Consider the following 14,358-nt stretch of genomic DNA (forward strand, 5'->3'; position numbering starts at 1 on the left):
TAGGGGTAGAACATTTTTTAAAGATTCGGGGGGAGTGTTATAGATTGAACATATCTAAAAATGATATGTTGAAATCCTGACTTTAGTAACCTTATTTAGAAACAGGGTCTTTCCAGAGATAATCAAGTTAAAATGAGGTCATTAGAGTGGGCCCTCAATCCAGTCGGACTGGTGTCATTATAAAAGGGAGAAATTTGGACACAGGGATACACATAGAGGGAAGAAGGCTATGTGAAGACAGGTTTGCAGTGATGCAGCTACAAGCCAAGAAACACCAGAGATGGCCAGCCAGCTGCCAGAAGCTGGGAAGAGGCCAGGAAGGATCCTTCCCTTCTAGGATGGCCCTACCAACACCTTGATTTCGTAGTTCTGGATTTCCGTTGTTTTAAGCCACTTTGTGTTACTTTTTACAGCAGCCCCAGCAAACTAAAAAAGGGAGAGTACTAGCACACTGGCTCCGTCTTTGGGAGAGCAATGGAGCATCCTCCCTGGACTCAGTGACACTTGGGTGTTAGGGAAACTTCTGGTTGCTGTAGCACATGACCATATCACATATGTATATAATTAAAAAGTGTATAATGAAAATACATATAAATAATAGGATGGGGCCCACTGATTGAATTACTCTGTACAGAAATACCCTAATACTCTCTTAAGAATGGTCCTTCTAGGGATGCTCTGTAAATGATGGTTTGGAAGCAAGGAAATAAGGTGGAAGCCTCTTACAGTAATCTAGTAATCTACAGTAATCTAGTAATGATGGTGGTTTGAGCTCAAGAGAGTGGTTGTAGAGAAGGTAAGAAGTAGTCTGAAGCAGAGCCAGCAGGACTTGCTGATGGAGTGGATGTGGGGAAAGAGGGAAAGGAAGGACGGACTCTGAGCTTTTTGGCTTCAGCATCTGGGTAGATGACTGATTGAGATGGAAAAGACTGGGAGGATGGCTTTTCTGGGGAGATGGAATCAAGAGTTACGCTTTGGACATGTTAAGTTTGAGATGCCTATGGTTTATCCAGTTGAAAGTATTAAGTAAGTAGTTGTTTGTCTCAGAAACGTTAAGGGCCAAACATAAATTTAGCAGTCATCAGAGTACAGATGATATTTAAAGAGATTGAAACTAGGTGTTACTTAAGAGGTAGAGTTCAAGGAAGAGAACAGGGCCCAGTCGGGAACCCTGTTGTCTAGTGATCGGCTCAAGGATGACTCATGGTGCTGAGAGGCGGCACCCTGACAGCTGGTAAATTGTCAGTACTCCCTAATGGTTCATGGTTTAGAGGTTAAACTAAATTATACGGAAATGCATAGGGAAAGGTAATGAAAGTATCCCACCTCTGCTATACCAAGTCCTGTTTAACAAAACTGTATCTAAGCACCTTTCCAGATACGGAAATCAAGTTTTTGTTTTCAATATGTTACAGATTATAGAAACAGACACATTCGCTATACTTGAGACTTCCCAAAGGTCATAAGAGTGGCTTTGTGCTTCAGATATATAGATTTTATTTTTTTTGAAACAAAGACTTTGTAAGTTTTCACAATCATGAAAACTTAATATAAATCAGGGTTCTATTTACTCTTCATTTGTGCATTCATTAAAAGTAGAACTTATTTCATTAATCATATGTTAAGAGATTACCTACCTTGGCCCAATTCAAGAAGCTATTATTCTGCATTACTTGAAATTTCCAAGCAAGTACAGGGAAGTTTTGGAGGAAATTAGAATCAACATCTATCTTTGAATATCGGCAGAACTAGCACCTGTTGGATTGAATGCTTCCAAGGCCCGTTCTGATCTTAGTTTGTGAAGATTTGAACCTAGGGACTCTTACCGATACAGTTTAAAGAACTTAGCGCTGTGCTTGGTTGTTGTCTGAAATGTTGATGTGTTTCTGTCCTCAGGTCTGGCGGGAATTTCCTGATCGGTTGGTGGGTTACCCGGGTCGCCTGCATCTCTGGGACCATGAGATGAATAAGTGGAAGTATGAGTCTGAGTGGACCAATGAGGTGTCCATGGTGCTCACGGGGGCTGCTTTTTATCACAAGGTAAGGCGGGAGCAGACTGGGGGCAAGTAGGTCAGAGTTGACAAAATCGAGAGTATGATCTCGTTTTATTTGGCATAACTTAATTTTTGCTGTGAAAAATGTTCTACTCACAGGGCTTAGAAAGGCCATGTTGTGTGATACTTTTGAAAAATAAAGTTAGATTTTTCTAATTATGAAAATATTAAATGCTCATAATAGAAAATATGACAAATTAAGAATAAGTTTTATTGTATAAGAAAAGTGACTTGTAGTCCTATCACTTAGAGATAAACTATTATTATTGTTAAGATTTTTTTCTGATTTGCCTTTTATTTATTTACTTTTTCACACAGACAGTTGTAAATATTCTCATTAGCTTACTTTTTGCATATATTGTGAAATTATGTTGTTAACATTTCTTTATAAACAACTTCCTAATATAATTGCTGATATACCATTATATTCTGTAAATCATGTATAACTGTTTCTTTATCATTGTATATTTAGATTGTTTCTAATTTTTTTGCTAGGTAATGCTTTATATCAAATGCTTAAATAATGATCAGTATCCATTTTCATAACTGTTTATACTTATGATCATTATGATAGGTTCCTAGAAGTAGAATTATGAACATTTTGGGGAGGTTTTGAGATATCTATCTATCTATCTATCTATCTATCTATCTATCTATCAGTTGTTTTCAGTATTGTTTGTGCCAGTTTACATTCTCACCAGCAAAATATAAAACTATCTTACCATACCCTCCCTGGCATGAAATATGTGAAAAAAAAAATCAAACTTAGCTATTTTGATAAGTGAAAATGGATCTTACTGTTTTCACTTTGCTTTGTCACTAGTGAGGTTGAAATTCCTTTTGTGTATTCTTTAGCCTTTTGTATTTCCTCTCTTCTGAGAATTGTCACTTCGTGTTTTTCACTCTGTTTATTATGGGAGAAACAGAAGGGTATGCATTGGACTTTAGAATATTCCGTTTGGTGGCAGATTGCTCCCTGGGCGTGTGTGGCTTAATCAAACAGTAATAACTTGTCAATTGTCAGCAGTGGCATAAGGAACTGATGTCAGGAGAAAGATCTGTCCAGCCCAGCACAGTTCATTTAACTTTGCTGTGTTTATATTGATCATTTCTTGCCATCTCAGCACTGCTGCCCTCATATTTTTCAGGGCTCTAGATCCAGAAAGGGGTTTTTGTTATTAGCAAAAAATAAATAAGATTTATAATTCTTGTAGTTTATGGTAGTAGATTGATAATAGCTTTTTTTCTCACAAATTTCTATACTATTTCATACATGTAGATTATGGTAGTCTCAAAATTGCATTTTTGTTTTGCTTTTAAAAGTACGTCTTTGTTGGGGGAGGGAGAGGGTATAGCTCAAGTGGTAGAGTACGTGCTTAGCATGCACCAAGGTCCTGGATTCAATCCCCAGTTCCTCCTCTAAAAATAAATAAATAAATAAACCTAATTACCTTTCCCCCCCCCAAAATAATAAAAAATTAAATGCAGCTTCTTTAGAACACATTTTTTTTTAAATCGGCACTTGGTAACATTAAAAAAAGAAGCACATCTTTGCAATGTCAGTCCACCATTAATTTATCTCTGCTTCTATTTGCAATCTGTGCAAAGAATACAGAAAACAGGATTGAGCATTGTGACTCAAGGGGAAGGATTTATTAGAGATCAGTACTGGGGTGCCTTAATATTTATTAAGCACATGATACAGTAACCAGTCCAAACTGCCTGCACCTTAGAAGGGCTTCACACTGTACTGCTCCTCTGCTCACAACAGGTGATTTTTAAAAGGATGACAGTATTAGAGACGCTTGGTCACGGGACCAAAAGCATTCTAATTTGCCCTTTCTGTTGATTCAGCCTTAAGACTAGTCTTACAAGAGAAAGTTTGTCCCCATGCCATGGCTAAGTTGCCCTTTGTACATCAGCCACAGGGAACTGCTGCTATTTGAATGTCTTTTTTTTTTTCCTTCCCTGACAGTATTTTAATTACCTGTATACCTACAAGATGCCTGGGGACATCAAGAACTGGGTGGATGCTCATATGAATTGTGAAGACATTGCCATGAATTTCCTGGTGGCTAACGTCACGGGGAAAGCTGTCATCAAGGTGAGAGGAATCCTTGGCCAGCTCTGCCACTAACTTGCTTTGTGATCCTGGGCACATTTCTGTTTCTCTGAGTCTGAGAAGTTCTCATAACTATAAATGAAGCTTTGGGATAGATGAACTTTAAGCTCCCTTTTAGCTGTAAGATTCTAAGATTGATGCTGTCACATTGTAAAACTGGAGCTAGGCTTTGATGATTTAAGCATATTTTATTTTTTTATACAGTTTCTTTAGTTACAATTTTTAACCTCCAGTATCAGAGATAAAGGCTACGATGGTCAGTCTACAAATTGTGTTTTTTTAAAAAATGTAATTTTATTCTCAAAGCTGATTTGGAATCTAGTCCTGTTAGTTAAAGAATGAAGTTTACATCTTTCTTAAGTTAGCCGATTTTTTTATTGACATTGAGAAAATAGTACACTTTGTACAATTATAACTGTAGTGTCCTAAACATTGTTTTAAGACGGTGGTTACCAGTTTTTAGCAGTACCTTTCCCATGACATAAAAGCGAGAGTATGTAAAGATCACGTGGGGCTTTTGTATCTAATAGATCTCTATTCCTGAAGTGTTGATTTTGCTCAAATCAGATCCCTAAACATGTAGAAAGAGTACACTTGACCTTTTTTTTCCTTCTGGGTTAGAATTCCGTATGTGAAAATGGGCAATGCTTCTAGGCCAGATTCCTATACCGGAAGCTTATGTTGGAAGCATGGTGTGGTATCCTGACCCAAATGAGTCCTCATGCTATTAATTGATGGGAGAGGCCAGATTAAACCAAAGTGACCAAGAAAGTGGAAAAGCCAATCTGTCCAGACTTGACCCAGTCTTTACCCCATCCTCCAGCTCTAAGTAACTCAGTGAACAGCTCACTGCTTTAAGGAAAATTAAAGAATGTAAATTGCAAAACTAGGTTTAAAAGAACTCCCCTTCGCTCCAGATTTGCTTTTCAACATATGCTGCAAGGTGTTCTTAGCTGTGTCTGCTTATTCTGGACAATAATTCCTGGTGTCTGTGTGCTTCTTAGCCTGTGGCCTTAGTTATCTAGCTTTCTTCTCCTCCCATCCCTCTATTGTTTACTTATCGTCACTAGGTTAGGACAGCAGCCTCCCCTGAGTTTGCTAGAAAAATATTGGAAGTGTAAGGTGTGGGAGGGTGGTGGAGAGTCAGGGAAATAGATTCAGACGTTGAGGGACCATTGGATTTTTTTTCCTGACTCAAGGGATTGCAGAATAACCTGGCATCTTCAAGAGCATGGTGCTGCTCATAGCATTTGCCATGGAGCTGGAAGCAGGAGAAAAAGTGCCTGTTGGAACGAAGGTTACGGTGAAAGTTATGGGAAGCTGTATTTCATCGCCCTTATGGCTGCAAGAACAAATGGTGTTTATACAAGAACCTTGGCAGTGAGAAAACAGTCATTAAACAGGAATTAAGGAGCTTGTCATCACCACTTCTTTCCAGTTACAGAAGGCAAAAGCCTCCAAGCCTTTTTTATTGGGCCCTTGTGAGTTCTGCTGTTGGCCGAGCCAGACAGAGTTGAATGGAGGAATGGTGAGGTGTGTGTGCATGTGTGCGCACGTTTGTGTGTGTGCGTGGAGAGGGAGCAGACATCTCAGCTTACAGAACAGAGGCGTGCAGAGTGGTGTCACAAGCATGAGTTTATTGTCCTTGGCACTGACAGCCAGGTATATTTTTGTGCTCCTCTGGCAGGTAACACCACGGAAGAAATTCAAGTGTCCCGAGTGCACGGCCATTGATGGGCTTTCACTAGACCAGACGCACATGGTGGAGAGGTGAGTGAGCCTCCGACCAAAAGTCTGCCCTCGCCCCTGTTCCCCATTTCCTGCCTTGGGCCTGTTTATGGGACTTTGTTGGAGATATAAGGACAGCAGCTGGTAGCCATAGTCACCTCCTTTTGCACGTGGGAACTGGGTTAGTTCAAGCCCAGGTCACCCAAAGAATTAATTTGGAATGCTACTCATTCAATTTGTAATGGCTGGAAGGGTCTTAAAAATATAGCTGGCCGTAAGCTCCAAAAGCCAGATTCTCCATGTGGACTGAGCACTTAACCATCCACAGTCATTCGAGTGGAAGCTAGTTAATTCCAAGGAAATACTGGATTACTTTTCAGGGTAATAGCTCCATGTTACAGTAAAAGTTTGATTAGAGAGAATTCAACCAAACTTACCAGAGACAAATTATGTTTGCTGACACTATTAAAACACCTGCCAAGAACAGAATTGAAAGTATGGCTCTTTACGTTACAGAGAGAGAAGCAGGGCTGCTCTGAAATACTCCCTTTATATTGAGTCAGTCAGTTACTCAATAAGCCCACCTCTGTATGGATGTAATACAGGGCCTTGTAGGTGAGTGTAAGAGAAGTAGGACATGTCTGTCTTCCTTTGGGATCTTTATAATCTTAGAGTAGTCCTGGTAGTTCTCACTTGTATCCTGAAGGTCCCCAAGCTTTGAATCTTCTGAATCAAACTTAATTCTTCCAAAAGGCAGCCCCTTACACAAGACAGTGACTCTGACATCCAGTAGCACTATTGTCAAGGGACCAAAATTCACTCAGAGAACGTTATGGGAGCCTTGTAGAATGAGATATCTGGTTCAAGTTTCCACATGTCTCATGTGCATCTGCTTGTAACCTTCACTTCTGAAATTTGTCAGCCATAGCAAAGTCCTTCAAGCCTGGAGGATTTTCTTGTACAGCAAGTTGTTTCAGTTGGCCCGGATTCTTCCATAATACTTTACTCCTTCTTACTCTCTAATTAATCTCTTTATCTCTTTCATATATAAATATCTTACCCAAATGACATGACTTTCACCAACTGTCAATGTGAAATAATATATTATTGTGATTTTTGGAAATATCTGTCACTGGTGTCAAGTATTACCCAGTCCAGGGCGGTGACATTAGCTGTCATAGCTCATTTGGAAGAAACTCCAGTTGTAGGTCTAATAGAGCACATGAAATTGTTGTTTAAACCTATGACATTCTGTGTTTGGGGAGAATTTCATAGCATTAAGCAATTGGTTATTGACTGGACTAATTTAAAATAGTGGGCTTAAATGGTCCAAGAAGGAGTTATATAAGGGAAGTTGACCTGATAATGGTCTTAAAGTTCATGGTAAGGCTAAACAACTCCTCTGTAGCACCACTGAGATCATAACAAAGGCAGTGAGAAAGAGTTAAGTTAGATATAATTATTATTATAAAACACTGAAGAAAGTAACTAAGGGAAATGTTGAAGCTTCCTCTTGGGAAGAGGCTTTTAAAAATAGAATAGGCAACTGCCCAGATGCTGTTAGGCTTGATCATATCAGAGTCTATAATGAATAATAACACATGTGTATATCTATTTACATAATGTGTGTAGAAAACTTAATCCAAAGCTATGTGTGGTAAGTGTCGTAAGGAAGGCTCAAATGTTACAACTGATCAGAGAAAGAGAAGTGGCTTCTTGCTAGGTTGATTATTAGGAATCATTCTGTAAAAGAGATGGCACTTGAAGTGAGCCTTCAAAGGTCACTAGGACTCCAACCAATGAAACTCTGGGCAAGAAGAGGTGATCCTAGGCGGGGGAAACTGGATGGTCAAAGGTGCATTTGGCAAGCAGTCGAGATATCCAGTCTGGCTAGAGCACAGGATTCTGGCCACCAAGAGCCCTGGATGTCAATTTAAGGAGCCTGAGATTTTTATTCCAGGCTCTGGTAAGCCATAGGAGGTTTTTGAATAGAGGAGTAGCTTGATCAAAGCATTGTTTTGAGATTGATTTGGAAGCAGTACATAGAATGGAATGAAGGTGAAGAGATTCAAGAAAGAAAAACAGCTGGAAGGGTTGAACTAAGCTGAGTGTGGAAAGGAAGGGTTGAACTAAATTGCAAGAGACTTTCCCCCAGAGGAAGATGTGCTAGCACTTGATTTCCAACTGCATAGGCACGGGGAGGTTGTGGAGAAGGAGTTGACTGAGACAGTCAAGAAGAATGAGTACCTTTAACAGTGTAAATAGTATAAGTAGGCGGGATGCTAATTAGGGGTGAGGGGGGATGAATGTTGTACCTTTAACAGTATGATTAATGAGCCCAGGAGGAGATTTTAATCGTGGATGAAGTTGGAGAGCAATCAGGAGGGTGAGTTTTGGGTCTTGCCCTCTTGATATGCAGATGTAGATACAGAACAAGCAATTGGAAATACGGAACTAGAACTTTAGAAAGAAGATTAAGACAAAGATGGATATTTGGAAGCCATCTACCCAGAGATGGCAACAGAAGAAAAACCAAAGCCAGAAATCTTGAGAAATTCGACATTTAGGAGACAGTACGCATCACTGAAAACAGAGAAGCAGCCCCTGGTGAAGCCAGGAAAGAACCCGGGTCTCCAATGCTCAGCAGCAAGGGAGGAGTAAGGAACATGCAGACCAGGACACAGTCTTTGAATTAAATGATCACTGGTGACTTTGGAAAAAACAACATCACAGAGTGATGAGGTAAAGGGCTATAGAGTGTGAGCTGTTAGGTAGTTAGGAGGTAGAGTCAGTGAATGTAGGCTATGCTTTTGAGAAATTTGATAGCAAACAGAAGGAACTCAATCTTGAAGTTAGTAAGAAACTTGGAGCAAAACTATTTGGATTAAAATTGAATCCCTGAATTATTAAATAAGGCACTTAGATTGGGAGGGAGGAAGACGTGATTTAAGCCATCTTGGGTAGACCAAGAGGTGGAGTTACAACCGCAGAATCATTCATCTGTCTTATTTTTTAAATAGTTCCCTTTGCAAAATCCACATTTTGTACAAAACAGTGAGAGGAGTTTAACCACTCTGCAAGTTATGGCCGTGTGTTGAGTTTTGTGGTTCAGTAAGCTCGTTTATTCTTATATTTGGGGTCTGGGATCAGAAATCTCAGTTGTGGAGGAGAGTGGCTTTTACTACCCAGCACCCATTTCCAGGATCTACTGTTACTTCTTTGAACCAGAAGAATTTGTAACTTCATTTTAGCCAATAGCTTTACCAAGGTCAGGACAATATGGCAGACAGATGGTGTTGATTTAAGAAAACGAACATTGTATTTTGATTCAGACCAATCTTTGTTCAAATTATGAGTTAGCGACTTATTAACTGTCTGACTTAAGGAAATTGACTTACCTTATCCTGAACTTCCAATCTTTTCATCTCCTAAAATAGATACATTAAATATCTGTCATATTGTAGTATCCATTCATGGGTTCAACAAATATTTATTGAGCATCTCTGTACCAAACACTGGGTTATATGCTGGGGATGAAAGAAGTAATAATACATAAAAGCCTATACCACGGTGCTTCCCAGTTTCCTCAGCACTGGTCCTAAAGGTTACTTTAGGTAACTGTATGTGTTTGAAAGGAAAACAGAAAACCATTAGTCCTTTTTCTCCCAGACACTTCCGGCACTTCAAAGAGACGCTGGCAGTCCTTGGACTCTCTGTGCTTGATTAGAAAACCAACCCAGGGGAACAGTTGACACGGTAGCTCAGGTGGGCCACCCATAACCAGCCAAACTCATCATCTACCCTGACCTGTTCCCCAGCCCAGATCCCCTGCATGAAAAGAAAGTAGGAAACACTGTCAGTACCTGGCGGGAGAGTTAAGGACCTTCCTCGTTCAGCGTGGGTCAGCCGCTTCTCCAGGGCAAGCTGTGTGGAGAGAGAAGGACTCGCCAACCTGGGTCAGCCAGGGGCAGCTGTCAACAAGTCAGGCTGGCCTGAGCCCCAGTGGCCTCTTGCCTGTGGCTGGGCCCTGTTGGGTGATCTGGTTACAGAGGAGACACTGTCCTCAGTGCTCCCCAGGGGACCTCTGCCAAGAGCCATGATTCTTCTTTTATATGTGCTGGTCAGTACCTGTGCTGGCATGGCTGGGCGTTGCTGGCCAGACTCTACAAGCATAATAACTGGAAAACTAGAAGAATCTGTACATGTTTATAGAACAACTGTCAAAAGTAAGACCTTGGAGAGATTGGACTTTGTCTGCCACTGCCTTGACCCCATAATTTAAAGAGAGGAAAGCTGTTCTCCAGTGCTTGCTTCATACCACTTTGTTAAAAATCCTCAGTCTTTTCTCCAGTCTCCTATTAATTTGGAACCTAGGACTACCACCTCCTGAGTCTCAAAAGACTACCGACAGGAGGGAAATTCAGTGACCTGCAGGTTATGGAAGAGTGTGACAGAAAGAGCAAAGTTCTGTTGCCCGTGGAAGCCTGGGTTCGAAACCCAGCTCCACCACTGTCCAGTTCAGGGTCCTTGGGCAAGTCTCTTAGCCCTAATTTCTCAAACCATAACAGGAAGTTACTAGACACCACCCCCTCAGCATATAGAGGAGGACTCTTTAAGGAATCAGTGAGATCATGTATGTAAATTATCTGGCACACAGTTGTTAATTTCCAGCTCCTCCCTTGGGACCCAGAATTTTGTTAATAAATAAATCTGTATCATCTCATAATAATGAAGACTTTAGCCTCGGGAGCCAGAATGCCTGGGTTTGGCTCTGCCTCTTACTAGTTATTTGGCTTTGGTCCTGTCTCTTAGCCATAGAGAGTGTTGTGTCTCTGTCTTCCCAGTGTAGAATGGAAGAACAGAAGGACCTACCTCTAGGGTGGCTGTGAGGATGAAGTGGGTTATTAATACATGGGAAGCGCTTTGACACAGCCTGAACATATAACAAGTATTAGTTGCTGTTGATTTGTGGTGGTGGGCACAGTGATGTTATTAGCCAGAAGAGCTCAAAATGACACAGTAACACATTTTGACCAAGAGAATGAGCAAGAGAAAAGAATTGATGACTGGCTTCTTTATTAATAGTTTTCTTGCTGAAGCTCAAAGGACTTAAGTAAAAGCTGTTGATTAAAATAATTTGAAACAAGACACAGTATCTCTGAGGACAGAAGAGCCTTCTGGTTTGTGTCTTGAAATTCAGCCCCTTCTTGGTAAACAGCTCAGCCTCTGATTAGCTCGTTCCTGTAGCTCTCAGGTGATGTGGGCCTGACTGAGGAGAGAGTACTGACCTCTCTGAAATCCATCCTTGAGCTCCCCTTAGCTTCAAAAGCGGTTTTTACGGGTTTGTTTTCCCCTCTGGTCTGCTGCTGAAGTGTCCTCATTACCCAGCTGTCACACTCAGTTGGCCTGATTGACCAGAGCTGTTTCCCGCCAGCGTGTCTGACCCCTGCCTCTGAGGAAGGGGGCTGCTCACTGGGCTGCGAGGGGTGGGGCCGGGGTGAGGAGACCCAGCTCCCCTCCTCCAGCAGCACCAGCCATTCTGTCACCAGGGCACTTGTTGCTGCTGGTTCTAAGCTGTGAAAGTGGTCCTGCGTGAACTTCAGCTTCCGTAGAAGAGCTTATGGAAGTTGACTGGCAATTCCCAGAGCTTATGGTTGCCACTCACAGGCCCTCAACAGACGTCAGCTGAATGACTGAAGTGTTTGTGGTTTGAAATTGAGGTCCACTGCCCCAGTATCTTCTTCTTTACCTCTTCCCTCACCCGAGGTGTAAGACCCTCCCCTCTGCCTTTTAAATTTGAGGAAGCTGAAGCTCAGATCCAAGTGGCTTTTTCCTTTCAACCCTTTCCTTCTCTTTAGCTGGGAGAGATGGGGTTAAGGATTGTTGGCAGCTAATCCACCTTGGTTTGAGGCCTGCTCTGGTGCAGAGCTGGAAGAATGAGTGGAATTTGAGGGGGAGGGGAAGAATCCTCTGACCTGCAAGCCCCTGGCCTCCAAACAGCATCCAGGTTCCCTTTCTCCCACTGAACCCCCAGATCACTTCCTTTGTCCACGCCCTCCCAGCCTTTTCAAGAACCTGGGTGCACCATGGGTTCCTTGTGCGTCTTCTGTTGATGCTGAACACTCCGTATGTGCTCTCATCTCTCAGCCTCTTGAACATTTTCTCTTTTCTCCACCCTCCCCCTCTCATCTGGTCCACGGCTCTCCCTGCTCCCCAAACCTCACAGGTCCGAGTGCATCAACAAGTTTGCTTCAGTCTTCGGGACAATGCCTCTGAAGGTGGTGGAGCACCGCGCTGACCCCGTCCTGTACAAGGACGACTTTCCTGAGAAACTGAAGAGCTTCCCCAACATTGGCAGCTTATGAAACATGCCCCTGGTGGAGGGCTAAATGCCAATCCTGGACAGAGGAAGAGAGTGCAGGCCCCCTCTCTGACACCCGGATTTCAGAGTGGGAGATTGGCATAGCCCCACCAGGCCTGCTTTCCTAAGAGCAGGAGCCTGGAGAGAGCATCTGAGCACCTCGAGCCGTGCATCCTCTGTGCTAGAGTTTCTGATGCTCTCATCAGGTTCTCTCTGAAAACGCCAGATGGAAGCCTTGTGGCCGGCTCCAGGGTGAGGCCAGCCCAGGCGTCCTTTGTTTGCAGGTGCACTGTAACAGTCTGAAAGGAGACTTCGCAGGCTGTAAGACCGCCGAGAAGAGAAACCTCCCAGCCCATTTTAGATTTTGGGAATCATGTAAGAGTTACCTGTTTCTTACTTTTCCTTATTTAAATCAGTAAATTCTTTGGAGGAAAAGCCAAGCCCAGAATTTGGTCCAAAATCCAAACACCTTAGCAGCATTTGATACGCACCTTGGGACCTGGGGCTCTGGCCTCACGCAGAGGAAGAGCCCCAGCTGCTAAGTTGGGATCCTGTCAGTTCCACGAACTATTCCTTATTGGTTTGGCTTTTTGATATGATTAAAACTATTTTTTATTCCATTTCCTACTCTGTCTTAAATATTGATTATGAAACTGTCTTTCTTTGTGTGTGTATTTAACTCCATCTTTTGGCCTCAACTCCAGTCTCCTGCCCATGTCTGGGAAGACACACAGCCAGGAGGAGTATCTGGGTCCTGGGCATCCAGCAGAGGATGAGCCCCAGACTAGGAGAAGATGTGTCCCCAAACCTCCAAAGGGATCTATTTGCTTCCTGATTAAATCCAGTGGATCTTTTTACAAACGTTCTTGGGGAAGAACAGAGGGCCTCTCATAGCCGTATACTGAGTTGCTGTGGCCAGTACCATGTTGTAAAAGTTGAGGGAGCTGTGACCCTCACCCCAAGGGGATGCCAAAATTTCCCTCATTCTTTTGGTATAAACCTAACATTAGCCAGGGAGGTTCTGGCCAATGTTAAATGCTGCTGTAACAACTGCTTTGCAATAGTTGCCAGTATATTTAAGTCATTAAATTTCAGCATTTAGTAATACTGCACATGTGTGAATTATACCTCTTTAAGCCCCGCTGATGAACAAATCTACTCTGGCAAACATTAGACGTTACGGATTCGAAACAGATTTATCTGGCTCTAGTATTAAGATTAGCCAGTTTGGGCTTTAACCATAACATATGTCCCCAGAACACAAAATACATAACAGTTTGCTTGGAATATGGATATAATTGCTGAAACCTAGTTGTGTGCCGGTCGAAGTAACTCATTCAGCACCCATTGTTCTGCTGAATGACGCGAAGGTGAGCAGGTCTTATGCGATAGTTTTTAAACTTGCAGTTTTAACACGAGTTACTTCAAATGTGTTCCCGTAGACTTTGAGAGGCCAAAGAAAACTTTCAGAAGTAGCAAAATTGAAAGTGGAAATGATGAGAGTTTCATATTAAGGAGCGGCAGAGTCGTGGACTGTTCCTGGTGGGAGGGTGGAGGTATCAGCTCCATTCATCTTGCAGGTGCAGACACTGAAGCTGTGAGTTACTCAGTGTATTGCAGCTGCAGACACCAGTCAAGAGGGGATAAGCGAAGGCACTTTGGGCTCATCTTCATAATACTGGGGCTAGTATGCCAGAAACCGAGAGAAGGGGATTTCCGTTGTCACTCAGATACCGGTAGCTGACACACTGAGTACCTCTAACCTTTCTAGGGGCTCTCTAGTGTGTTTTCCAAGATTTGGGGCAGGTAGAAGGAAAGGGCCTTCAGGTCCTGGCTAAAAGCCAAGAACTGCGCTAACGCTGCATGTGTGCTGTCTCACCCTCAGTATGTAGCAGTGTGCTCTTCTCCCGGCGCTGACTGCACTACCTTAGTGGCTGGTTTCGAACCCAGTTATCCCTCTCAGGCTAAATTCATCCTCCCTCCCTCACTCCATTCCTCCCTCCTTCCTCCCCCTCTCTCTCTCTGTGTCAGCTTTGATTCTAGAAGAGAAATGCTTCAATCTGAGCTCATTGGGACTGAGTTAGGGTGCCTCT

At 42.5% G+C, this 14,358-nt stretch overlaps 1 protein-coding gene across 4 annotated transcripts in view; it reads left to right on the forward strand.

Annotated features, from left to right (window-relative positions):
• Positions 1-13,372, forward strand: part of EXT2 (exostosin glycosyltransferase 2) — a 154,565-nt gene extending 141,193 nt beyond the window's left edge. For 3 of the 4 annotated variants that reach the window (XM_032488496.1, XM_032488495.1, XM_032488493.1), the window contains exons 26-29: positions 1,897-2,040; positions 4,030-4,158; positions 5,864-5,946; positions 12,131-12,923. In XM_032488496.1, the coding sequence (XP_032344387.1) occupies positions 1,897-2,040; positions 4,030-4,158; positions 5,864-5,946; positions 12,131-12,269 (495 nt within the window). In that variant the 3' untranslated portion in view covers positions 12,270-12,923. Of the gene's footprint in view, positions 1-1,896; positions 2,041-4,029; positions 4,159-5,863; positions 5,947-12,130 lie in introns of all 4 variants that reach the window. The other variant, XM_006184245.3, reaches the window with a different exon arrangement.
• Positions 13,373-14,358: the final 986 nt, after the last annotated feature.

Source organism: Camelus ferus, chromosome 10, assembly GCF_009834535.1.
Source record: "Camelus ferus isolate YT-003-E chromosome 10, BCGSAC_Cfer_1.0, whole genome shotgun sequence".
NCBI lineage: Eukaryota > Metazoa > Chordata > Mammalia > Artiodactyla > Camelidae > Camelus > Camelus ferus.